The sequence below is a fragment of the Zeus faber genome (assembly GCF_960531495.2).
Source record: "Zeus faber genome assembly, chromosome: 5".
In the NCBI taxonomy this organism is placed as follows: domain Eukaryota; kingdom Metazoa; phylum Chordata; class Actinopteri; order Zeiformes; family Zeidae; genus Zeus; species Zeus faber.
The window spans coordinates 33,716,236-33,743,403 of NC_137192.1; the positions used below are offsets into that span (position 1 = coordinate 33,716,236).

The 27,168-nt window shown below is 45.3% G+C and overlaps 2 protein-coding genes across 2 annotated transcripts in view; both read left to right on the plus strand.

Annotated features, from left to right (window-relative positions):
* The window catches only part of LOC307230720 (prostacyclin synthase-like), a gene marked incomplete at both ends in the record, with an annotated part of 7,317 nt that extends 628 nt beyond the window's left edge, over window positions 1-6,689 (plus strand). Inside the window, 9 exons of the mRNA XM_080001156.1 lie at window positions 160-283; window positions 805-980; window positions 2,285-2,428; window positions 2,901-3,028; window positions 3,501-3,682; window positions 4,822-4,963; window positions 5,584-5,765; window positions 6,155-6,306; window positions 6,545-6,689. Of these exons, the coding sequence (XP_079857282.1) occupies window positions 160-283; window positions 805-980; window positions 2,285-2,428; window positions 2,901-3,028; window positions 3,501-3,682; window positions 4,822-4,963; window positions 5,584-5,765; window positions 6,155-6,306; window positions 6,545-6,689 (1,375 nt within the window). The remainder of the gene's footprint in view (window positions 1-159; window positions 284-804; window positions 981-2,284; window positions 2,429-2,900; window positions 3,029-3,500; window positions 3,683-4,821; window positions 4,964-5,583; window positions 5,766-6,154; window positions 6,307-6,544) is intronic.
* Window positions 6,690-9,389: 2,700 nt separating this feature from the next.
* The window catches only part of LOC307230721 (potassium voltage-gated channel subfamily B member 1-like), a gene marked incomplete at both ends in the record, with an annotated part of 32,582 nt that continues 14,803 nt past the window's right edge, over window positions 9,390-27,168 (plus strand). The window contains one exon of the mRNA XM_080001157.1: window positions 9,390-9,944. Coding sequence (XP_079857283.1) covers window positions 9,390-9,944 — 555 coding nt within the window. The remainder of the gene's footprint in view (window positions 9,945-27,168) is intronic.

A 27,168-nucleotide genomic window follows, 5' to 3' on the forward strand; every position in this document is an offset into this window, starting at 1 on the left:
CCTTAAAAGTACTATTTTAAGTGCTTCATCGTTTTATCTTGCTATGTAATAATTATGAAAAGGTTTCGTTGAAGTCTGTTTTCACTTTACCACCACTTTAATAATCTTTTTTTTTGTCCAGAACAAAATGATCTTATTTTCTCTTTTTTCCTCATGTAGGTGTAAGACTGACCCGCCCCTGGACAAAGGAGTCATCCCGTGGTTAGGCCATGCACTGGAATTTGGAAAAGATGCAGCAAAATTTTTAAATCGAATGAAAAACAAACACGGAGACATTTTCACGGTGAGAGGAGAGTCATCAAATAACAGCTATAATGGCAGAAGCCTCACTCAAGGATCCACAGTGAGAATTTGCAATAGGTCACTATTTAAAATGAGATCAGAATATCAGCCAGGTTTGTGTCAGAGTTCAAGTCCTTGACTACCAGGGGTCCTACGTGACCCCTGGTAGTCCATTCATTCCATCAAGTGTGATGAGGGCGTGACGGCAGGTAGCAGCTCAACCACTCCCTTGTTAACGTTACAGTGTGACTACATGATGATGCTTTTTAAAGAGTAATTGCGAACGCCCCCTGACCCCTGGTGGACAACCTGTTTGAAAAATGCAGCTGTGGTTTGTCACATTCCTTTTCCAATGCCAAATGTCCCAGCATCAAATGATTCCACCTGGTAGTCTTTTTTTTTTTTAATAGAATTTGTTGTAAAGACATATCATAATCATATAGATAAGAAAGGATAATAATCCAGCATCTAATAGTAAATATATTTATGAACAATGTGACCGTTCCCTCCCCCGGCCTGAAGGTGCGTGCTGCAGGCCGCTATGTGACCGTGCTGCTGGACCCGCACGCGTACGACCAGGTCCTCAGCGACCCCGTCTCCCTGGACTTCACACGCTACGCTCAGGTTCTCATGGAGAGGATCTTCAACCTGCGGCTGCCGCACCACAGGCCAAGCAAGGCAAAGGCCATCATGGAGATGTAGGTTGCTTTATTTTTAATATCAATAGCTATATATCATTTAAATATTTACTAAACAAGTGTTTTTTTTTTTTTTTTTAACTGTACTTGAGTACATTATTCAAGTGCCTTAAGTACATTGAGTTTCAGAGACTTTTGATTTCCACTCCACTACATTTCAAAGCAAATACCTGTACTTTTTGCTCTTGCAGTTCCAACACAGCCACGTTACTTTAGTTGTTAAGAAAAATAATAACTGCTATTTATCTCTGTATATATCATGTCATATAGACTATGACACCACTTGTGAAATGTTTTTTTAAATTATAATCACGATGTGCATCTGCAGAAAAAACGACACGGTAGAAGAAGAAACAGTCTTTATTCATCACGCAACACACCACACTACAACACATGCTTGCACACACACACACACACACACATGCACATGCTTTGATGGTGCCGGTGAAATGGATTCTCTGCTTTTGACCCATCCTGGCTTGTCCTTCCTCCGGGGGCACAGCCAGGAGCAGTGGGCAGCATACGTGGACGCGCCCGGGGACCAGGTGATAAGTGTCCATCGCTGGTCAGACCATGATGGGTGCATGTTTTTGGTGGGGGTCCTTACTGACGTGAGGTGGAGGAAACCCCATGTCAGCACGGGGAGAACATGCAAACTCCACACAGAAAGGCTCCTATTTGGGAGATAACCCGCCGGAGCATTGCAATGCACTGCACCACCGTGCCACGGTAGCACCTTATGCTGTGCTATAGGCTCTGTTATATCAGGACACTGGTATAACAAATCCTATAATACTTTCCTTTAACTTCCCCCTTCCTTTACATTTAAGAGCAAGTGCTTTAGTAGAAATGTCGATGTGGTACTGACACAAGTCAGTACTTCTGTAACCACTGGTACATGTATGTATGAGGCAGTATATATCTATATATAGATATATATCTATATATAGATATATGTATTTGCGTGTATATATATATATATCTATATCTATATCTATATCTATATATATATATATCTATATCTATATCTATATCTATATATATATATATATATATATATATATATATATATATATATATATATATGTATGTATATATATATATATATATAGAGAGAGAGAGAGCGATTATTGTTGATTCATGAGGCCAAAGAGGGTGTGAGTCAGAAGGAAGGCTCTCAAGTGACATGTTACAGAGCAGCTATTCTATTTCTTCATGAATGAATTATCATGTTTCCACTTCTGATGCACCTGTCAAACTCTACTCACTAATCTCCTCATCTTCTCTACGCCATGCACCTCCAGGCATTTTCAGGGGATGCATTTGGACGTCCTCAACAGCGCCATGCACCGGCAACTCCGCGCCCTGCTGAAAGCAGAGACCCCTCAGCACCGGACCCACTGGAAAGTAGACGGACTGTTCAGCTTCTCCTACAGCCTCCTGTTCCGGTACACGCCCAGCCCTGCCACTGAAGTGCTCTCAAACAGTTTACACGTCGCGGGCCCTTCCCTGATCTGGTGTTTGTTAACTCGGAGGGCGAACGTTGCGCAAAAACGGGGTTCAAATGAATATCGGAGATGGCATTTCCTTACTTGTTGAACACGCTATGAGTCATCTGTCGCTGAGGGAACAGTGGAGGGAGTGGAGCGGAAGGAACACTGAGGACGACGTCTGCAATGTCAAGTAGAATTTGATAGCGAACGTTTACCTTGGCGACGTCCTCCGTGCGGATGAGAGCAAGCACCGGTAGAACAGGCAGCTTGTCAACCTGGAACAGCTTTTCAAACGGGGCCACTTAGAGGAAAAGCACTCCTCTCTCCAGGGGGGGAATGCGGCCATCCGCCAAGCGAGTTCAGCGGTAAATAAGCGTGTGCGTGCGCCCCGCCCACTCTGTCTCTCTCGCTGTGTCTTTCCCTTCAGGGCGGGATACCTGACGTTGTTTGAGGGAGAACACAACAACAACGGCGCAGACCCCACCAGTGTGTACAGGGATTACCAGGGGTTTGACGGCCTCCTGACCAAGATGGCGCGCGCCACTCTCAAACCAGGTGAGCGCCCACGGGGGCTTCTTGTTTGGGTTGATTCTGTTACCCAGCCGTGACTCAGCAGAACGCAGACGTCCCGGGCGGGGCTCGTGCGCTGTGCTATAATTGGAAGCATTTTCCTTTCAGCTTTGTTTCCTCGGAGGCGAGTCTTGCCTGTCTTTGCGTAGCGTAAAGTGAAGTCATACGTATCGGACTCTTCCCGCGCTTTTTCATGACATCACTCTTTTGTGTTGCCCAACTCATATGAATCATCGTTTTGTGATTGCGAACAGATCGCCCTCACGACTTTGTTATCTTTTCATTCCTATTTATGATTTGTAATGTGCTTCGCGCATGTATCTATGGGCTGTGGTGGTTTATCTGCAGATCTTGTCATGCCACGCTCCATTGTTCAGGTTTCGATCGTTTTTTTATCTTGGGTCTCACAGACTTACTGACTCTGTGTGTGTGTGTGTGTGTGTGTGTCTGCTGCCAGAGGAAAAGAGGACAGCCCAGAGGCTACGGCAGAGGCTGTGGGAGGTTTTGGCTCCTGTCGGGGCATCTGGGGGCGGTGGCTCCGGCCCCTGGCTCCGTGCCTACAGAGAGCTGCTCCGGGAGGAGGGAGCCGACGAGGACACGCAGAGGAAAGCTTTACTGATGCAGCTCTGGGCCACACAGGTGAGTCCGCCTTACGAAGCGGGTAGGGTACATTTACAAACCAGGTACTTTTAGTTACTAATCAGGTCTGGAGATGAAGAGAGCAGTTGAAGCGACTGTTCCGCCCACGGTCATTATTTTTAGCCTGCAAGGAAGCATTTCTCCCTTTGTGAAAACACCTGGACAGCAGCCATCGGAAACGATGCACCTGCATTTCAATTCAAGGAAACAAGGGGCAGTTAGGGTGACGGTTACTACTACAATTTCCCTTTGGTGCGTATTCGTATGCCTTTGCAGAATGCTTGTTTGTGTCATTACAAACCAGGGAATTCCCTTTTACATCATAGTGTTATTGTAATGCACACGCCTGTGCATTTCTAAAACCTTACAACCATCACAGGACTAATGTCTATTCTTAAGGATGGATGCCATCAGGGGATGCCAGTTCTCAGCCCTAGATTAATGCGCTGAGGGGCAAAGCGCAGGACCCGACACCGTCACACGGGTGTGCTGTTGGTTTTCTCATCTTTTTGCCTCTGAACCATTGTGTTAGCAGACGACTTATTGGATAAGTTGGTTTTGCAGAAGGCTTTATTGGCTTTATCCGTTTTGTTTCCATTACCATACACTTTCATACATCTGTCTTTGCCATCACCTGAACCATGCGCCCAAGAAGGTCCTCTTAATCAGCACTTTTTTGCACTCTTCTGCAAACCTCATCGCCAACAAAATAAATAGCTACTTCTTTCATAACGTAATTGCCAAAAAACACCTTTTCCCCACTGTGTTCACCATGTCTTCCATCCCTGTGGACATTGGTTTGGATAACAGTAGTTGAAATGTTTTCCAATTTAAAGTAAACCATTACCGTGCGGCCGCTAGTCCGAGAGAATCTCCAGAATCTCCTGGCTCTTCATCAGCCTTGAAAGAAAAGGCCTCTATTTACCTCCAAGCCCCAGGTCTGAAGAACTCATTAGATTTTGTAATTTGATTAAATTTGAAAAAAAGCTACGATTTAGTCATTACGAGCGTTGCGTTTTGATTAATTTCCTATGATGTGTTTTTTAGGTGGATGGATGGCTGGATGGATCGATCATCCATTTCCCATCTATGTCTTCGAGATGGATTACTGTATTGATCATGTATTGGTTTGTTCCCAGGGAAATGTCGGTCCCGCTGCATTTTGGCTCTTGGGATACTTGTTGAAGAACCCTGAGGCTCTGGCAGCCGTGAGGAAGGAGTTCAACACGGTCCCGCAGATGGAAACCTCACCTGACTCTTCTGTGAGGACGCCTGTGTTTGGTGAGGGACCAATCCCGTGTTGTGGCGAGAAAAATTGATTCGTTAAAATTAGAATTGTGGAAATGCTGCCATATATGCCTAATACATACATACACATATAATACAGTTCAATGAAGGGAGAGCAGATCTAAAATTTAAAGAAGTCAAAAGCCTATGTGTTCATGTGTTAAGATACGATGAAGATACTTTATTAATCCCAAAGGGAAATTGCAGTGTTGCAGCAGCAATGACATACATGACAAAACACACATCATGTACAAAAACACACGTTGTTTATTAATCAGTTACTATATATATACACACACACACACACACACACACACACACACACACATACATCTATATAAAATAACTATTTGTGTTATGTATATCTATATGTATATGTGTGTGTATATATATATATATATATATGTGTGTGTGTGTATATGTGTTATAGCCCATTATGTGTTTCTCATTTCAAAACATAAGCTCCTGTGAATATTTTTGTCGATTAAATGTTTCTCCATTCGCTCTCCTTTCACTAATGAATAATTTAGAAATATCATTGGGGATGTATTCTCGTTCTGTGATGGCTCTTTTGTGGTTATTAATACCCTCCGGTCTTTTATCCGCTCCTCTAGGCAGCGCCTTGGAGGAGACGCTGCGGCTCACTGCTGCCCCCTTCATCACCAGAGAGGTGGTGCAGGAGAAGACCCTTCGCACGGCCGACGGCCAGAAGTTCCTGCTCCGGAAGGGAGACCGGGTGTGCCTGTTCCCCTTAATCAGCCCCCAAATGGACCCTGACATTCACCATGAGCCACAGGTTTGTATCCATGTGAATCAATGAACTCCATCTGAACCAAAAACATAGTAATGATATTAGTGGAAAGTTGGCAGTGGTCTTCAAGTGTACAGGGAATTAGTGTCTTAATTGCTGTTTATGTGAAAATGAAGCACAGCTATAAAACTACCCTTGGATTAGCCTGGGAGTGTTTAACCCCAGGACAGTGGACCTGGGGATCTGCTGGGCACAAGGACAGAAACCAAGCTTAGGATTTGACTAGACTCAGTTAGACGGTCTGTCTTCCACCCTTAGCTAATAGTGAGGCTCACCACCAGACTACAACCACATAACTACGAGGAACTCGATCGCTAGTTTATTTCTGTTTGCTTGCGTCTATCGCCTGCCTTAAACTTGTTTCCTCCTTACAGAAATTCAAGTATGACCGCTTCCTCAATGAGGATGGATCGGAGAAGACAGCTTTCTATAAAGGAGGGAGGCAACTGAAATATTACACCATGCCGTGGGGCGCGGGGACCAATGGCTGTGTGGGAAAGCAGTTTGCCATCAACACCATCCGACAGTAAGTGTCCTCAGTACTGCAGGCCGAATGCCAAGCTTTAAGGTTAACCTTCCACAGAACACGCAGCTGTCACCTTGTATGAAATGTCACAAGATGAATACTGTTGTTTACAACTTGTAAAGCCCAGCCTCTAAATCCATGATTTTTCTCATGTTTCTCTGTTCTTCTGTGTGTGTGTGTGTGTGTGTGTGTGTGTGTGTGTGTGTGTGTGCGTGTGTCTCTCTCTCTCCCTTCTAAGGTTTGTGTACATGGTCTTTTCTCTTTATGAGTTGGAGCTTTGTGACCCAAATGCTCAGATGCCGGCGGTGAACGCCAGTCGCTATGGATTTGGAATGCTTCAGCCGGAAGGAGATCTACTCATCCGATATAAACCTAAATGTTAAGCATGGAATAGCGAATGTTGAATTTACACACTATATATTGCACATATTCATGAACATTTCAAAGTATTTTTAAACTGTCAAGATGTCTGTTGAGTTTTTTGTATTCCACAAATGTATTTTTTTATATGCCATGTTAAATGTGAAAATGTTTAAATTAAATGTCAATTTGTATGGTTGATTTTCTTTGTGTGCTGGATAAGGACATTTTAATCCACCATCTACATTCAATGTTTACCCCACATTTTGTGTGTAAGACTAAAGTAATGCTGGTCAGAATATGACTATCCATTACATTTAAAAGTTGTTGACTTGATCTCACTTGCTGTTACTATGGTTCTGTATATCCAGGCATGGCATGTCTCATTCTGAAAAGTTTGAAAATTAGGGTGGAGGTTCTCAGTCACCCTTCAGTCAACACAGGATGGTTGGTGGGGACTGGACCACCTTTTTCTTTATTATTATTATTATTATTATTATTATTAATAATTTGTAAATAAAAAGCCTCTAAAAGTACTAAACTAAGTCAGCATCCTCCCTGCTCGTTTTGTGCTGATTTCAACCAGTAGATGGTGTGTTACAATATTATGACCAAGACTGATTGATGGACGTGTTTCATTGGAGAACAGTCACATATTTCAGTTTACAAATCAAAAATACGGTTAAGGTTTAAGGTTATACGTTTTGATTTTGAACACAAGAGCAATGTTTACTTTTCTAGCACACAGATGCAGCTAAGAATCTTTTTTTTCTTTTGTGCAAAAACAAAAAAAAGCCTGACCCCTGGCTGTGCATTATATGCTCTAGTTCCTGTAATAAACTAATAAAATAATCAAGACCGTTTGCGATTAAGTTTGGGCTGAATTGTGTGGGCGGAGTGTAAAAGCTATTTTGTGCATTTTTAAGAAAACTTTCGGTGAATTGGCTGGTTCCATCCCTGTGGAATGAAACACTGCTGCAGCTCGTTCTTCCATCCAGGTCATCAGGGAGCTGGTGCGAACGCCCTGCACCATGTCCAAGTTAAGCGCACACTTTGCGGCATGATAGTGGGATGTACCAGAGACGCATCAGCTGGTGTCGGGGTGGGTTCCAACATCCCCGTCTCTGGGTCTCACATGAGTTCCCGCGCTGGAGGCTGCGGAGCCCCGTGCAGCGCTGCACCTCCTGCAGAATCCCCAAAAAGGCAGGCGGCCCGGACCCCCCCCCCGTGGGCACCGGAGCAGAAGCGCCCAGGGCGTCCACTCTGCTCCCAGACCGACTTGTTGATTGGATCCGTGACCAGCGGCCGTGATTCCCGTGGCTTCTGCTGACCATGCCCGTGCGCGGACCGTGGTGTTCAGAGGAGATCCCGGCGGAGCCGGACAGAGAAGTTTCAGCGTCTCCCCTCAGAAGGTTTATTTTGGGGATTCTCCACCTAATGGACCGGGATACACCCTACGGGGGGGCGAGTAGGTATCTTACATTTTCATTCTCATTTTCATTATTCTGTCTTGATATTAATATCTGTGTAATATTGTGTATTTTGTATTGTTTTTTTAACCTTCTTGGCAAGGATCACGCTTGAAAAATGTCCCTTTGCGTTATTTTTCCTGGTTCAACAAACAAAAGAAATGAATTGGAATTAGAATGAATCCCCTGTGTCGGTTGACTATTGGATGATTATAATTAGATCAATGAAGCATTATTGATGAAAAAAGCGGATTTAAGTAAATTGAGGTCTTACCATCTCCCCACGCATAGGGTATATTTTTTACGTTTTTCGTTTATTAATACTGAGCTATCTCATCAGTAGACCTATAATAAACTTCGGCATTTATTATTGTAGCACGTACACTGAAAACAAAGCTTTGGATTGGACTCATTGGAGCAAATTAAAATGCTTTTGTGAACTTAAAAAATCCATCATTATTTCACAATTTCAGGTTGAGAACAATAGAGATTTTACAAATTGTATATAATACATATTTTTAAGCTGATCCAATGAATAATGTGTTAGTCTATATCGCTTGGCCATGTATTCTCAATATTAAACGTGTCATGATCTAAACGTTCGGACTAAGATTGATGTATTTTCAGAGCAGAGATATTTGTCGCTGTCCACCCCCTGTGGTGCTGAAGGATTTTAACTTAAGTGGGATAGAGCTTTGGGGAGCGACACAAATCGAGTTAACGGAAACGGACGCTGTCCAGCTCCCGTGGTTCTGAAATAGGTGAGACATCTTGGGTGATTGAGATTTCTGTCTGTCCCTGTCCACCACCCGGGCCACTGAACTGCTTTAACTTTAGGGGTTGTAGACGTTTCCATCGACCGCGTTTCGGTTGCTCTCCACTTCCTGTGGTGCTGCAACGCTTTGCCTTGATTGGGATCGAGGTCTCACCGCTGAACGGCGCTCACAGTGGAGTGGGGTTTATCACTTGCTTCCCCCCTCCCTCCCTTGTCAGCAAGAAAAGCATCTGTGCATCTCAAAGCTGATTATATTATGTATTTGATGCTCTGATGAGTGGATAAACCAACTGACATTGTTGTAGGTCGCCGGACAATGGCAGCTTCTTAACCCCCTAAATAATCAGTTATTGTTCCTTTTCTATTTCAGCTGAAACAAAAGAAGATTTCTGATGCGGTCATCATCTGAGAAATGTCTTTTTAAACTCAAGAGACCATATCTTTCAGTCTTCCCAAGTAGTGAAGCATCCTGAGTGAAGATGATGAAATGTGGCTCTCGGCCAGCCACCTCGCTGCCTCCGGAGGCGGTGGACATCATCCGGAGTAAGTCCCAGTCCCGCCGGGTGAGACTCAACGTTGGGGGGCTCCTTCATGAGGTCCTCTGGAGGACACTGGACAGGTTGCCCCGCACCAGACTGGGCAAACTGAGAGACTGCAACACTAACGACTCCATCATGGAGATATGCGACGACTACACCCTAGATGATAATGAATATTTTTTCGACAGACACCCCGGCGCCTTTACATCTATTCTAAATTTCTATCGAACAGGGAAATTACACATGATGGAGGAAATGTGTGCCCTTTCCTTCAGCCAAGAGTTGGACTTCTGGGGAATAGACGAGATCTACCTTGAGTCGTGCTGCCAGGCGAGATATCACCAGAAGAAGGAGCAGATGAACGAGGAACTCAAGCGAGAGGCCGAAACCATGAGGGAGAGGGAGGGCGACCACTTTGACACCACGTGCTGTTCCGAAAAGAAAATAAAACTCTGGGACCTCCTGGAGAAGCCAAGTTCCTCATTTGCTGCTAAGGTAAATTCCAAATCAGCACTTCACCACAAACTCCTGTTGGGTATCAAGGCAAATCTGTTGAAAGTGATAAATAACCTGACTGATGGAAGTTATTGAACCCAGACAGTCAGTGATTTAAAGGACCAATCAATATCAATATCATCAATTTCAACCCTATTGATAGTAACCGATTTATATGGTTGACATTCAGAAGACTATAGAGTGGGTTTTAAGTCAGATTATTAAAAATAAAAGAAGTGTATTTCGTTTGAAATCATGAGGTCGAGATTCACTTCTCTGTGAGACTTTGATCTTATGACAGACTTTAAGCCAGAGGTTGTAATGGTCACTTCAAGGACTGGAGTGAGAGTGTTGGAGAAGGTCTAGTGGTACAATTTTTAATGTTTAATGTCTTAAATTCAAAATTGCTTTTGTGTTAGCGTCCATTACAAACCCTTACTGTGTTTGATAAATGAACATTTCAATCTCATTTCCATAATTGGACGGTCAGTGTTGGCTGGTGTGTTGCCTTTGAAAGCATTGGTCTATCTTTTTGGTTCTCCATCCATTCATCCATTTTCCACCGCTTATCCGGGGCCGGGTCGCGGTGGCAGCAGGCTGAGCAAGGAGCTCCAGGGCCCCTTCTCCCCCGCAATGTTTTCCAGTTCCTCCTGGGGGACCCCGAGGCGTTCCCAGGCCAGCTGGGATATATAATCCCTCCAGCGCGTTCTGAGTCTACCCACGTGCCCAGGACGCATCCTGATCAGAAGCCCGAACGACCTCAACTGGCTCCTTTCGACGCGAAGGAGCAGTGGCTCTACTCCAAGCTCCCTCCGGATGTCCGAGCTCCTCACCCTATCTCTAAGGCTGAGCCCAGCCACCCTACGGAGGAAACTAATTTCGGCCACTTGTATTCGCGATCCTGTTCCTTCGGTCACTACCCAAAGCTCATGACCATAGGTGAGGGTTGGGACGTAGGGGACGTTGGGACTGGTAAATTGAGAGCTTTGCCTTCTGGCTCAGCTCCCTCTTCACCACAACGGTCCGGTACAATGCCCGCATCACTACTGACTCTGCAACGATCCGCCTGTCCATCTCACGCTCCATTTTCCCCTCACTCGTGAACAAGATCCCAAGATCCCGGCCATGGCCTCAGACTTTGAGGTGCTGACCCTCATCCCGACCACTTCACACTCGGCTGCAAACCACCCCAGTGCGTGCTGGAGGTCATGGTCTGATGAAGCCAACAAAACCACATCATCTGCAAAAAGCAGAGATGCAATTCTGAGGTTCTCAAACCGGACACTCTCCTCACCTTGGCTGTTCCTCGAGATCCTGTCCATGAATATCACAAACAGAATCCGGACAAGGGGCAACCTTGGCGGGGTCCAACACCCAGAACGTGTTTGACTTTGTGCCGAGAATGCGAACACAGCTTTCACTTTGTTTGTACAAGGCCCGGATGGCTCGTACCAACGGCCCTGGTACCCCATACTCCCTCAGTACCCCCCACAGGATCCCCCAAGGGACACAGTAAAATCCTTCTCCAGGTCCAAAAAACACATGTAGACTGAATGGGCAAACTCCCACGACCCCCCCAGCAACCCTGCAAGAGCAAAGAGCTGGTCCACGTTCTGGACGGAATCTCCATTGCTCCTCCTGAATCTGAGGTTCGACAATCGGCCGGAGCCTGCTTTCCAGCACCCTGGAGTAAACTTTCCTGGGGAGGCTGAGCAGTGTGATACCCCTATAATTGTAGCACACCCTCAGGTCCTCCTCTTTAAAAATGGAAGACACCACCCCGGTCTGCCACTCCAAAGGTACTGTACCCGACATCCACACGACACTGAAGAGGCATGTCAGCCAAGACAGCCCAACAATGTCCAGAGCCTTCAGCATTTTAGGGCAAATCTCGTCCAACCCCGGTGCCTTACCACCTAGGAGCTTTTTGACTGCCTCAGCGACCTCTGCCAGGCATATGGACGAGACTTCCCCCGAGTCTTCAGACTCTGCCTCTTCCCCTGAGGACATATTGATTGGGTTCAGGAGTTCCTCAAAGTGTTCTTTCCACCGCCCGACAATATCCCCAGTCCGGGTCAGCAGTTCTCCTCCCCGGCTGAACACAGCCTGAGCCAACCCCTGTTTTCCCTTTCTGAGTCACCGAACAGTTTGCCAGAACTTCCTTGAGGCCAACCGAAAGCCCTTCTCCCTAGCCTCCCCGAACTCCTCCCACACCCGGGGTTTTGCTTCCGTGACGGCCGAAGCCGCAGCACTTCTAGCCTGCCGGTACCTGTCTGCTGCCCCAGGTGACCCCTGGGCCAGCCAAGCCCGAAAGGCCTCCTTCTTAATCTTGACGGCTTCCTTCCCCGCTGGTGTCCACCAACGGGTTCTTGGGTTACCACCACGACAGGCACCGACCACCTTCCGACCACAGCTCCTAGCAGCCGCCTCTCCAATGGAGGTTTTGAACATGACCCGCTCGGATTCCATGTCCCCAACCTCCCCTGGGATGCGCAAAGAATTCTTCCGGAGGTAAGAGTTGAAGACCTCGTGGACAGGGGCATCCACAAGGCACTCCCAGTTCACCCTCACTACACGTTTTGGTTTACTAGGTCTGTCTGGCACCCTCTCCCGCCATCTGATCCAACTCACCACCAGGTGGTTATCAGTTGACAGCTCTGCTCCTCTCTTTACCTGAGTGTCCAAGACAAATGGCCGCAGATCTGATGACATGACCCCAAAGTCGATCATCGATCTTTGACCTAAGGTGGTCTGGTACCACGTAGACTTATGAGCCACCCTATGCTCGAACATGGTGTTTGTTATGGCCAATCCATGACTAGCACAGAAGTCCAATAACAAAGCATCACTTGGATTCAGATCAGGCAGGCCGTTCCTCCCAATCACTCCCTTCCAGGTTTCTCCATCGTTGCCCACATGAGCGTTGAAGTCTCCCAGTACAACTATAGAGTCCCTAGGCGGAGACCCTTTCAGGACGCCACCCGGAGACTCCAAGAATGCCGAATACTCTGAACTAGTGTTCAGCGCATAAGCACACACAACAGTCAGAGCTTTCCCCCTAGCAACTTGTAGTCGCATAGAGGCGACCCCCTTGTTCACTGGGGAGAACTCCAACACAGCGGCACTCAGCCGGGGGGTCATGAGTATCCCTACACCCGCCTGGCGCCTCTCACCCTGGGCAACTCCCGAAAAGGAGAGAGTCCAGCCCCTCTCCAGGAGTTGGTTCCAGAGCCAGTGCTGTGCGTAGAGGTGAGCCCAACTAGATGTATATCTAGTTGGTACCGCTCCACCTCTCGCACCAGCTCCGGCTCCTTCTCCGCCAGAGAGGCGACATTCCACTGATGAATTACTGCTGCGCTGCATATTGCAAATACAAGGATTTGTTTTGTAATTCTAAGTAAGTGATTCTGTTCTCTGAGTCAGGCTTCATTATTTCTATCATTTTTGAATTTCCGTGAATTCAAGATCTTCATTTCTGTGATAAATTCACAGGGATGTTGCAAGTCCATAATCTGCCTTAAAGTGTCAGGAGTTCAAACACAAACACATATATTAAATACATCATTATAAAAGACATTCTCTGCCAGGAAACACACAGGATGATGTGTAAATGATTAACAAGCACAGTCGACATTTCTGGAGTCCGCAGGTCATGAGAATGACAAAACATTGACGATGGTGTCTTTGTGACAATGTTAATGACTAACACAGTGTGTTAGTCTAGTAATCTAGTAATCTAGTCTAGTGAAGTGGAGAAATCGATTTCTTTCCTCGTGAGTTTTCTCTGATCTGAGCTGTGAAATATTTTTTGATTTTACATTTCCGTCTGGACAACATAAAGAACTGTACTGTATATCTCCAACCTCACTTTATTCACATGCATTTCACCTCACATATCTGTATATACAAATAGCCTATCCCATATACATAACGCTATTCCCTTTACTTCTATTTTGTACTCCCGCTTTGTATTATCTTTTCGAGTCTTATTTTATTTTAATTTTATTCTATTTATATTATTCTATTCACTAACTGCATTGCGTTTTAGGAATCAGTTGGTTTCAGTTAGTTAGTTAGGTAGAAATAAGGTTAGCTATTATGTTTGGTTTTGTAACTATTGAGCATAATCTCCGGGTCTGTTGCAAAGACATTTCACTGCATACTGTAAATGTATGAAAGTATGTTTATGTATGTGACAAATAAACCTCTTGAATCTTGAATCTTGAAGAAAGGTAGAAATCATGCCTTAATCACTTTACCTCCATGTGTGAACTACAGCCCTCTACTAATACATGCAGACATAATCCCTCTGCCACTGTGAAGCGTATGCCAGTGAGTTGCCTGTGAGGATATTGATACAGTGTGTGTTGCCTCAACTCACACAGATTGGATCCTGTGATTGCTGGACAAATCCGGGTGTTCACCACATGGTTTCAGTGTCAGACTGAGAGAACAATAGAAAATGTCAAAGAAAGATTTCATGGTGACCACTAGAGATTCCTGTTTGCTGAAGCTTAATTGAAGGGTTGCATCTGTTGCTTCAGTAGTTTGGGAGCAATAACTTGTCCCCAAACTACAGATCTCACCTCATTTATCTTTCAGTGGCTCATGAAATTTTAATTGCACATTAATAACGCTTGAGTTTGTGCCAGAGAGAGAAGGTGCGATCCAGAATATCTATGGCAACACATGGCAACATACAGTATGGTGTCACTTAGAGTTATAACCTGCCTAAAATACACATTGGTACAAGGACTCTGGATGACAAGCCATTCCTCATAGTCAAAGCAGCATAGTGAAGGACAGGAAGTGTGTGGCCCTGGGAAGTCTCCCGTGTCATCCGTGTGTCCGGATGCCCAGATTATTGAACAATATGACAGCAAATTTTAGAAACAATAACACAAAACAACAAAACAATTCATCAATAGAATAGTGATAAGACACAATACAGGCTGAGGGGCTGTGGTGCGGTGGTCGGAAAGAGTTGACAGGAAGCCAAGTGGATGCAAAGGGCAAGTTTTGGCATGTTGTGAATTGAAGAAACTATGTGTGTAATATGTACTTAATACCCAGAAATTTCGGCATACTTCAGTGTGCCAATTATTCACTGCAGCAATGGTCAGACAAGCTGGTTTTAGAGATTTTATTAAATGGAAAGCTGTACATTTAAAAAAAAAATGTCTACATACATATTGATGCTACCGACGCTGCATTAAACCTTCAGTTCTTCTTTAAAGATATATTTAAACATTTTTACACACCTGATTAATAGGTTTGACCTCTCACAGCCTGTTGGAAGATGCAGGAAAAAAAACAAAATATTGCTGTAAATCGCACCTATATACTTTACACTGACGCACACAGTCCAGATCTATAATTATTAACATTGAATTTAAAGGTGATTCAATGTTGGCCCAGTTGCACTAATGAGACGGCAGCCTCTGCCCCCAGTGAGCAGTAGACAGAGCGTACCAGTGGTTCTCACGGCGTTCCACATCCACAACATCAACTTCCCCGTTTGTACTTTTCTGTTTGAAGTTTAAGATTCACGAGAGTAAAGAACCTGGCTCTATCTCTCACTTGATGTTAAAAAAAATTAAAAATTGTTAAATAAAGACCCAGTGCCTGTGTTCTATTGCCCGCCCCAGATTCATCCTCGTTCGGTTCTGGCAGGTGATTTGTTTTAGGACCGGGAGGAGATAAATGGCGAAAGCATTGTGATGTCAGTCCAGCTGGGAAGATGGGGGTGAGAACAGACCGCGGCCGTCCATTTGAGCGGAAGTGTGAAGCGGGAGTGAGAAGCAGGAGTGAGAAGCGGGAGCTCCCAGGGAGCGCTGGTGCAGATACTGTACATCTGCACTGTGGAGTGGAACCAGAGGAAAAGCTGCTGCTGTCTGCTTGCCATTGTTGTGTTTTCATGGGCTCTTCCAAATAAGAGCACGCCTTTTATTTCCTCTCCGCCTCTCCCATAAGTCTCTATTTTTGGTCTCTGTCACCCCTCCCTGTTTTTTTGCTGCCTCTGTTCCCTCCTGAACGACCGGCTTGTGACTACATAACGTTGTGTATTTTAAAAGAGTTTGTTACCGGGTGACGGTACAGTGTTGTGCATGCAGCCGAGGTGCGAAAAGCTGCCAAGCATTCCTTCTGCCGCTCGAATGATCCTGCTGCTGTATCTTTTCAAGTGGGCATGTGCTGTTACTACTAGGCAGACAACTCTCATCTCTCTCTTTCTCTCTCTCTCTCTCTCTCTCTCTTGATCTACCTTTGCCCTTGCCCCCTTTTCCCCCAGTCCCTTATCTCCTCTGCCTCCTCCGTTGATCCCTTGCGTTCCCACTTCTCTGACTATTCAGATGACAAACAACCTGATCAGCATTCATAAACTAATTACGACAAAAATCTTTCGGGGAGGTTCATAATTCGAGGTACAAAGTGGACTGCGGTTTATACAATACAGTGAAGCCAAGAGTGTGTGTACACCAAACAGTGTTTCCATTCTTTTATCTTTTTTTTTCCATCCGCCCCACAATATACACTAGTTCTAAAGATCACTATTTTGTAGGATCACCTTAACATTTACGACGTAATAGCTTTAATAGTCGTTTTTATCCACAAAATATCCCGAGGAGACTACTGCTGTCGATTACTTGACAACTCCTACGTCTTTCGCTACCAGTGTCACAGTGGAAATTGGAATGAAATGGAAAATTTTCCTGTACTGTACATGCAAACTGAAACTGGATTTGTTTTCTCCTCCTCCAAAGTTAAATGCACAAGGAACAACAACAAAAAACATTTGGGAATGTAAATCTTAGTGAAAAGTATGCTTTTCTATTGTTCCCATTGCTTTGTTTTTTATTTTGTTGTTTTTGTTGTTGACCCAATCTATTTATTAATTTCAGGATGCATTTAAAGGATTTCACCAGTGTGAGATGGTAGGTTCCAGGCGGAGGAGGCTATAATATTGATCCATGACACGTCTTTGATGCTGCAAGATCAATGTGTGGAAACACAAGGAAGTTTACCGAAGGAAGTAAAAAGTCCCATCATAGTGACTGCCAATCCATATGGAACTAGTTTTTGTTTGTAGTTTCTTGATGAATTTGATGTGTTGATGAAGAAGGAGTGACCGCTGACACTGACTTGAGTAAAATAATAGGTTTATTACAAAAGAACAGCATCAGACCAGACTTGCCTTGGACGTCCAGGAGAGAACCGAGCCGGATGGATTCTCTGCCGGGTGCAACTCGGGCGGGTTCTTTTATGCTTGTCCAAAGACAACGTTGACCATTTGGTTCCCCTACATAGGTCACAGGTCACATTTCACCTCCTTTATCACCGGGACCCCTGGTGATGTGCTCTCTCTCTCGGGACCCCTGGCACCGTCTCTTAGTGATTATCTTATAGGATGGGGCTGTCTTGGGACGCCACACATTCCAAGACACCTCATGTTGTTGCCGGTGTGCACATCATTTGCTTCAAATTTGCGACGCCTGAAAAATTTCCATGAGACCTCAAAGAGTCAAACAATCACACTAGAAGTGGACCTACCTGCATGTGATGCTGAACACCTTCCTCCTGCAAATTACGAGTAACTGAAGGGAAGAAGGATACCATTGTTTTGTTGTTTTATACATTTTTTAACATGGCTCAAAATCTTAAATGTAAATATATATTCTGGAGACTTTTTTCTATTATTCATTCACACCTTTGTTTCTACATCGATCAGCCACAACATTAAAACCACCACTAATAACCACTAATATTGTGTAGCTCCCCCTCGTGCCGCCAAAACAGCTGTGAGCCATGGAGGCATGGACTCCACTAGACCTCTGAAGGTGTCCTGTGGTACATGGCACCAAGACATTAGCAGCAGATCCTTTAAGTCCTGGAAGCTGTGAGGTGGGGCCTTCATGGATCGGGTTGTTGTTACGGCACATCCCACAGATGCTCCATCGGATCGGCCCCTAACCCCACCCATCCACATGATGTAGAAGAAAACTTGATTCATCAGACCAGGCCACCTTCTTCCATTGCTCCATGGTCCAGTTCTGACGCTCACGTGTCCATTGTAGGAGCTTTCAGAGGTGGACAGGGGTCAGCATGGACACTCTGACCGCTCTGTGGCTACACAGCCCCATACACATCAAGCTGTGATGCACTGTGTGTTCTGACACCTTTCTATCATAGCAGCATTAACTTTTTCACCTATTTGTGCGACAGTAGCTCTTCTGAGGGATCGAACCAGACGGGCTAGACTTCACTCCCCACGTGCATCATTGAGCCTTGGGCGTCCATGACCCTGTCGCCGGTTCACGGGTTGTCCTTCCTTGGACCACTTTTGGTAGGTACTAACCACTGCATACTGGGAACACCCAACAAGACCTGCTGCTTTGGAGATGCTCTGACCCAGTTGTCTATCCATCACAATTTGGTCCTTGTCAAAGTGGCTCAGATCCTTATGCTTGTCCATTTTTCCTGCTCCAACACATCAACTTCAAGAACTGGCTGTTTACTTGATGCCTCATACATCCCATCCCTTGACAGGAGCCATGGAACCAGATGAGCAATGTTATTCATTTCAGCTGTCAGTGGTTTTAAGTTGTGGCTATGTCCCCTGTTTGAGTTAGTGAACAAATAAATTATGTTAGTCTTACCATACCTGAGGTTTTTAGTTTCTACTCAGGCTGAGGACTGAGGGGAAGGTATATTAACAGGCATGTTTTCGTTGTTGTTAAATGTGTTTTCTTACAAATTCTGTAATGTGAGCAGAAAAGTGAAGGTTTCAAAGCAGAGGAATTAGGAAGGAGGCGACGTGTAAATCATTAGTCCGTTCGGCTAATAGCTCAGTAGTCGCGTCAGTGAAGCCTTTGAAGCTGCAGCACCTTTGAAGCTTCTCGGTATGAAGACGCCCACAACCTTGCATTTTTATCCTGGGTTTATGAATCCGTCTGAACCTTCACATGTTTTTAAGCATTCAACGTATCCTGAAATGTACAGCCGATGTTAGAGATGTTAAGTGAGAGATGTATATTTCCAGTTATGTTACCTGAGCAAATCCATTTGTAACCCCCTATAGTTTTTCGTTTTTTGCCGTCTTGTTGTGTATATGTGTTCTTTGCAAATGAGGTGGCTGCGTCTTGTGTATACTTCTGCATTCTGTGATCTGTGCGGATTAAAACTTCCACTGGCTGTCAGCCTTGACAGGAAGTCATGCTCACAGATCTGTAAATAATCCAACCCGTCCTTGTGTTTCTTGACAGCTCTTAAAGCCACAGGAGCACACACACACACACACACACACACACACACACACACACACACACAGCACAAAGTAGGCATACTACATCTTCAGCTTTTGACAGACGTGTACAACTTTCGATTACAAAATTCCATACCCACACATTCAGAATCAACTTTGAAATGAGTTCCGAACCACTTGAGTTTTCTGTCGACATTTTGAAAGGTGAAAGGTCAAGCACGTAGAGAGGAAGACAGCACTACTTTGCTGCAGACCCTGATTCATTATTTAGCGGGTCCTGTCAACAGGGAGTGGAGTCATCACTCAGCGTCAGCGCACACGCACAGCGGTCTGGGACGGAGCAGCCGCCCGCAGTAAACTGAGTAAAACCCAAGTTTCCAGAGAGTTAAACACCGGATCCTGAAGCTGCCGCCTGCTCAAACTGCTCCTTAAGCTGCAATCGCACACCATGCCGCTCGCGCTACATCAAAAGGAAGGGCTAATGCATTTTTAAGCAATGACCCTCATCATATGCACCTCATCCAGGCTCATCCAGCTGTCAGGAAAGGGCTCTGAAGCCCAAACCAAATAAGTTCCAGATCTTGTGATTTCTTTTAGCTATAGCACAATGACTGAACAGATTTCACAACTTGTCCTATGGCATCCGTTTGTCAGTTAATCTGGCCCTTCTTCAAGAGTACTGCAAATTCTGCATTTTTATCCAGTGTGTTGGGAGGAATACTTTTCTTGAAAGGCTGATAAAGGTGCCATCGCCTTAGAGGAAATTGCAGAATCAAAAGTTCCCCATAAAGCCCCGATGCGTGAATAGAGCTGTCTTAATAACAACAGCTCTTCACCTCCTTCCGTGGGTGGTTGGCTCACGTCATATAAGGCTGAGTATGTTGTGCTGGTATGATGGGCTGGAACAACAAGTCCGACCCATGGGGGCCCCACCTTGCAACTTCCAGGACTTAAAGGACCTGCTGCTAACGTCTTGGTGCCATGTACCACAGGACACCTTCAGAGGTCTAGGGTAGTCCATGCCTCCACGGGTCACAGCTGTTTTGGCGGCAGAAGCGGGAGCTACATAATATTAGTGGTTATTAGTGGTGGTTTTAAAGTTGTGGCTGATCGGTATATAAGTAGTGGATGACATATTAGATAACCAAATTACCACTATTTTACTATTTGGTCTTTGAATGAGCGATTTTTAAGCTTAGCCTTTATGCCTAAAGCAATATTTTTTTTCATGTTTCAATCACTGCAGGCGTCATGCCACTACTTGATTGCTGCTGTTTCTTTGTTCCCAGATTAGAAATGCAATCATGGGCTTTCAAGTCCCTCTCCTTCCAGTGAGACGCCTGACAGCCCACTCTGTGGTGCTGTTATGGTAGCTGCCAGCCCGTGGAACAGTAATTACCTGAAACTGATACAGAACCTTACACCCAAATGCTCCATGGACGAGCAGGCGACAGCAGGGTTCAATTAACACCAGATCACCTACTGTCTCCACACGGCAGGGCCTTATATCAGCCAAGGAGGATGGTCCAATTAATCAAAGACTTTTGTTGTGAAGAGCTGCCAAAGACCCGGTATAGTTCCAACAGGGCCTTGGCAAAGTGAAACCTTTGTGTGGAAAAAGTCCACTCTTTTGCTTCTTAAATAAACGACTAGAAATTGAAATAGAGGGAACTTTGAGCCTACACGTGACAGGGTTAACATGTGTCACAGCAGACAGCTGGTGAGGAGCTGCCCACTCTTCCCCAGTCGGGATCAGCTTGTGAGCAAATATAATCTGAACAAAAGCCGCCGGTAAGCAAACACATGTCACTGTGTCAACAGCTCTGTCAGTTCTGTCTTCTGCGTGTCTCAGTTGACAATACTGAGTCTGAGACTCAGGCACGTCCGTTTGTTTTTATGTGGAGCGCTAAGAGGAGGATCTACCAAAAGCCCCAGTCGTGTCATCGTCGAATGTGGAGAGCCCGGTGTTGCGGTTCGGTGCTTACCGAGCCAACGTCTCCGGCCTCAGCACAGTGAGGAGGGAGTTAATGAAACCTTAACGAACCTGTTTCTAGGGACGAGTCCCGGCACACCTTTTAGAGATAATGGTGTTGACGGAGAGTGAGGCCAGAGGTAAGAGGTCAAAGGGTGGGCTCCACGGCTGATCCCCTCTTTGTTTCTAGACCTTGTTAATCTGCCGAGGCCATGCAGACCCAGGCAATGTGTCTGCTTATAATATCTTTATTGATGTATCCACCTACTTCCACCTTACTCTCTTAAATTCATCCAAACAAAGTCCATCAATAACGAGGACTGACCAAAAACAACAAACAGGACAAAAACGTAGAAGAAGGGCTGATTTGCCGCTGGGTTTTCTTTTTTGATAATTTCTGTTCCATCTGGATTCACAGAGAGGACCCTGGTGTTAAAACATATCATAATAATCTCCAGCACTGCAAATTAAAAGGGTTCAGCGTATTGTTAATTATTTGTGCCCTCAGAGATTTAGGGGACGAGAGGTGGTAAATATTGCACCAGGCTCTGCGTCTCATAATGAGGCAGCATCTCAAAGGAGAGGCAGCGTTGTGTGACTCCCTCGTGCAGGTTCTACTGCTCGCAGAGGTAATGACCCCCTCTCCCAAGGGGGCGTCTATAAATACACCGCCTCAGACATGTCTGCAAACACACACGCAGTCTCATGCGCATGCACATGAACATGCATGCTTCTATTTTACTTGGGCAGCCTCCCGTCCTGTCTCCTCGCTTGGCTCTTGAATATTCTTTTGTTTTCTTTTGTTGTCCCTTTTGGAGACACACACATCCGTAAATAGACACGTTGATGTTATAATTTAGTTGGTGCTTTGTGACAAGCCTTTGATTGGGCCACATCAAAACGTTTGCCGATCATCTGCTTTCCCAAAGGTAGGGTATCAAATTCACAAGAACATGAAAGTTTGTGACTGCCTTTTTTGGGGGGTTTTAACTGCGGTACGTGTGATAGACATGAGCTGCCTGCAACGTGCTGTGCTGCGTTTAAAAAATAACACGTGTCACTTTATCTAAGTTTCATCTTGGAAAACAGTAAAAGTTTATTACGTGAATATAAAGGCGGGTTACGGATGGCTCAGGCGCTCTGGTTTCCATGGTGACAGAGTGGTCAGTTTTTGTTTGGGCGTCGTGCGGTGGGCCCAAAGTGACACTATCACAAAGCAGAACTGAGGCTCTGTGATGGTGACGAGCTGACACATTGAATTCAATATTCATGTATTCAGACGATAAAGGACGAGCACAACGTGTTCTTTGTTTTGTTTTGCGTCAAACTCAGAGTCAAAGTGAGCTGTCTGAAAAATAATAGGCTACGACGCCCACCGACATGGTGTACACCGTGGATACCACGCTTACGAAATTAGTTTTCATAGTTAAAGAATATACAGGATCAAATGAGACACCACCTCAACAGCGATGAAAGGTTAACCTCCATCCGTTAATCTGCATGGAAGTGGTATTATTGGGATAGCACCACACTGTGTTTCACCCGAACCCACTCACAATGTTTATGACATGTTTTAAAGTTAAATCAATCCACCAATATCACCAAATGAAAGTTCTCTTCATCATCAGACCATGACAGTCAAGATGCTGACAAATAACGTCAATATGTCAGTTTTCCCTGAAAGTGTGAGCCAGACACGATGCAAAATACGTCAAATTGCACGGCAAAATGATGCAACGCCGTCCTAATGCTGCTTCCTGACGCAAGGGCAGAGTCTTGCCCCCCGTCTGCTTCCAGCCTGGTCCCTATTCCAAGCCGTGGATAAAAACACTCATGCCCTCGCAGTGTGAGTGTGTTTCGCACTGCGACACAGGTTCTGTTGCACCTACAGTGTATGCGCGAAACTTGACACCATTTTGTACCATTGGTTTCTCTAGAATGTGAGAATGAACTTGTTATATGTAAATTAATTCGTCATTACAGGGATACCACATCACTGCAATGTGTGTTTGACAGTTTATTGAATGTTTTTTGAATTGGATTGAATTTGGGATGTGAGGATTTACACAAACGACATATGTACAAGGGAATATGAGAGTACAATACAATTCGCATTTTGCGTCAAACTAATAACAAATGATGGTAGTGCTGAGGGCAAATGAGTAAACTGCTGGTAGAACTTAGTCATGTGCTTAGTCTGTGCTGATAAGGCAATCAAAAACTGTAAAACAGTCTATGAAGAAGAAACACACTTTCTGTTCTGCTGGAAGTCAGGCCACAGCTCTGCTGTCAATCAAATGTGGATCCCGGTCGTCAGCTTCCAAAGAGGAGCATTAGAAGTGTCATGTGGGCGTTCTGGATGTGTCAATGTTCACTCTGCCAACTCTGTCAGTCACCGGCTTCCAGACATCCTTGGGTGCAATATATATTTAACAAGGTAAGATATTTGTAAAGTTTGCAGTTGTGAACATGGTGGTAAGTGAGATGATCAAAGGCCACGTTCTTGCAGTCTTTGTATATTTAGATCAGTGGTAATTATGAGCTGCTCCTGCAGTGCGCTGGCTGTGGAGGAACTAATGTTCATTTGCTGTAATTAAATTCCCTCAGCAGACGACTGTAAGCGAGCTGTGCGGCACTGAGGTCAAGCTGGAGTTTGGGATCCAATTTCCCAGCAGGTGCTCCCCTGGGAGCCGGCTCCCGCAGGCTGAGATCCAACAAGGTTTTATTTTTTTTCCCCCCAATTTAATGTCTCTCAACGAGGTCCTGCACAATAACTTGAATTTAAATAAAGGTGCTCGTTGCTAAACCACACTGCTTTGCGGCAGTGCACCAATTGGAGCGTTGCGGCTGACAGACAGCAAGCACGGAGTGGGTGGATCGCGGGAGTTTCATTGGCTATCCAGCTTATCTCCAGGCAGCGGTCCCAGGAACCCCGGCTCTCCCCAGGCCGAGCGCCAGAGCCTCTTCCTACTCAATGCTCTCATTTCACTGAGCTTCCGCCTTCTCCCGCCACATACCCAGCCCTCGCATTCGTTCTGTCTGGCCGAGGCGTGAGATTCAGGGCACGGGGACGTGGAGGCATGATGCTCTGCAGCGCCTCACCAGACAGTGCTGAAAGAGAGTTAAATAGGCCAGAAAGTAGCAGCAGACCTTTAACTGGTGGGGGGGGGGGGGTGTGGCTCAGCTATTAAAGCCAAACTAATTGTGGAAAGATTTTGCACGGGAAGACTTAGCTACAGTGCGCAACATACCTCTGGAATGGAGGGAGCAATCGGAGCTTTATCCCCACAGTCTATGTCCTGGTGGTTAGACTTGTTATGATCCTCCCATCCCACCTTGTCTGTACTTCATATTAAGGCATTTCTATCCCTCCACCATTATATTTGTTATATTCTTTCATATTAGGGTCACCAGGCGTTCCTCTTCAACTTGCACTGCAGATTATTTTTTGCCTTGACCCGTGTCTCAATATTATTGAGACAACTTCTCACATTTTGATTGGCTCTAGTTTTCCAAAGTCAAACCTCACCTCAAAAGGACAGACGTTTTTCTAAAATCTGGCTTTTCTCCAATGGCTGTGCAGGAAGCTGGCAGGGCCGTCGTCACGGGGCTGCGTCCGACGTCAATCAAACGGCGCACACGTGGGTCAAGTGCAGGTATTTTCCCACGCCCACCGGAGGAAATTGCGAGACACCACAAAGTCACAATCTATGCAGATTTAGGCGGAATATGAAGGTGACCACCAGAGACAAAAGGAAATGCAGCTGCAACTAAGACTGGGGAACTTCTAATAACTGGGCAAAACCGGTGGAAGGTGATTGTCACTGAGTTTTTCTGCTCAATTTGCAAAACAGATTTGAGTTTTTAAAGTCCACACCGGAGGGAATTACAATGTGAAGTGACGCAGTACATGTGAGGCTCCCACAAAGCGTGGCGATGTAGGGCGAAGGAAGAATAGAAATGTGTATTTTTTAAGTTAGTTGGACGTATCAAAACGTTTTGACTGCCTCTCAGCATTGGTAACGTGTCCCACACAATCATACATACTCTTTGTCCCACATCAGGGTTGTTGGCATCCGGTCACCCTATTTCATATTGATCTTCTCTGATATCCGTGGGCACAGCCCTGTCCTCCCGACCTTCTGCTTCCTCCTTATTCTGTACGTTTGAAAATATATAAACTTCTACAGTTCCTCTCCGCCCTCTTCCCTTCTGTGTCACACTCTTTCATGTAATTCTTCCCTCCGCTGCCGTCAGTCTTCGACACAGTTCCAAACACGCCCGATGCAAAAAAAAAACAACCCATTTTTTATGCATCCAGAGCGGTTGGTTTGTTCTCTGCGATCCTATGCGCTGCATATACATTTTCTCGTTAGCGTCTCGAGGGTGGCGCCGTGCCGACCCCCTTGCTCCCTCGCAGGACGTTCTGCGGGGGAACACGAGCTGATAGAGGGTGGCTCCTATGTAAACTGAGCAGAGTGATGTAAATTGAAAGGGTTAGTGATCTGTGGGAAACATGACTCCTGTGCCATTACACTGACACGACTGTGGTTCCTGAGGCGACTCTCAGAGCGGGCTGAGAAAAGCAGAACCTGCCAAGTGTGACAGCAGAGACCACTTCACCCACAAAGTGCTGATCAGGGGGGAAAGAATGTGAACACACACTGTCATTGACCGATGGATGGATTGATTGATCGATTGATGGATGGATAGAAGATGGATGGATGGATGCATGGAATGGCGGATGGATGGATGGACTGATAGATGGATAGATAGATAGATAGATTGATTGATAGATAGATAGATAGATGGATGGATGGATAGATAGATAGATAGATAGATGGATGGATGGATAGATAGATAGATGGATGGATGGATGGATGGATGGATGGATGGATGGATGGATGGATGGATGGATAGATAGATAGATAGATAGATGGATGGATTTCTTTGATAGATTTTATTTGACTGGTTCCCCTGAGTAAGTGCGTGAGTCAGTGAGCGTGTAAATCATTCATTCACTTCGGGTCAAACATGCAGCCACTGCAGTAAATACACGCTATTATCCCGAATAATAACACCATGGACATTTAAAATCTCGGCTTTATTATAACCTAGAAAGGGGATTTTATTTGATGTATTATATAAAATGATGTTATGCACTTACCACTGCAGACTATCTAATTGTGGGATATTCTTTGTGGGGGAGTCTCCCTTGATCACAGATCAAATGTACACACTGCCTGCGTCCAGCAGTACCAGTGACCATCCCTCGTCTTCACTGTTTACCTAAAGTACCGCAGACAGCGTGTCACCATGGAGGTCACGTTACCTCGTGCTTTGGCGTGAGGGTGTGTGGCATGTGGTCAGCGATGCTGCTGCTCCAACAGGGCAAGGCTTTGAGGAAATGAAAGGGTAAGACTGCTTATTAGATCTTCTTCATCAGCCCTCTGCCCAGATCAAAACCGGCTTTAGGGTGAGATCTCGGGGGCTATTCCGTGGAGATCTTTGGCTTTGAGCGGATAACGCCAGCCACAGTATCGCCAGATCGCGGAGGATTTGCCTCCTAATCTCACTCTGATCTCACACTCTCTCAGTCTGACGCTGAAAAGTGATTAGAGAAAGAGATTCTCTCAGTGCAAGGAGATATGTGGGCAATCACAATGTTAATTCACAGATACAGATCGTATTTGTGCCTTTTGAGAGAACTGTGATAGAGAAATGGAATGCTAATGAAACTACCTTGGGAGGAAAAGTCGGATACGGAATTTTAAAAGGAAGGACACGTTAATTGATTTCACCACATGAGAGACGACGGTGAAAGTGCCCAGTTGCCAAATGTGTACAATGTGCAACAGCAGCCGGTCTGGACACAAAGGGATAGCTCCGTCCAAGGCCTTCACTCTCAATGTCACTCCTTCAAACGGAAGCGCAAGGTGCATACAAAAAAAAAGCCATTTTCATGATATTTTATTCATAACAGGGAAATTAGC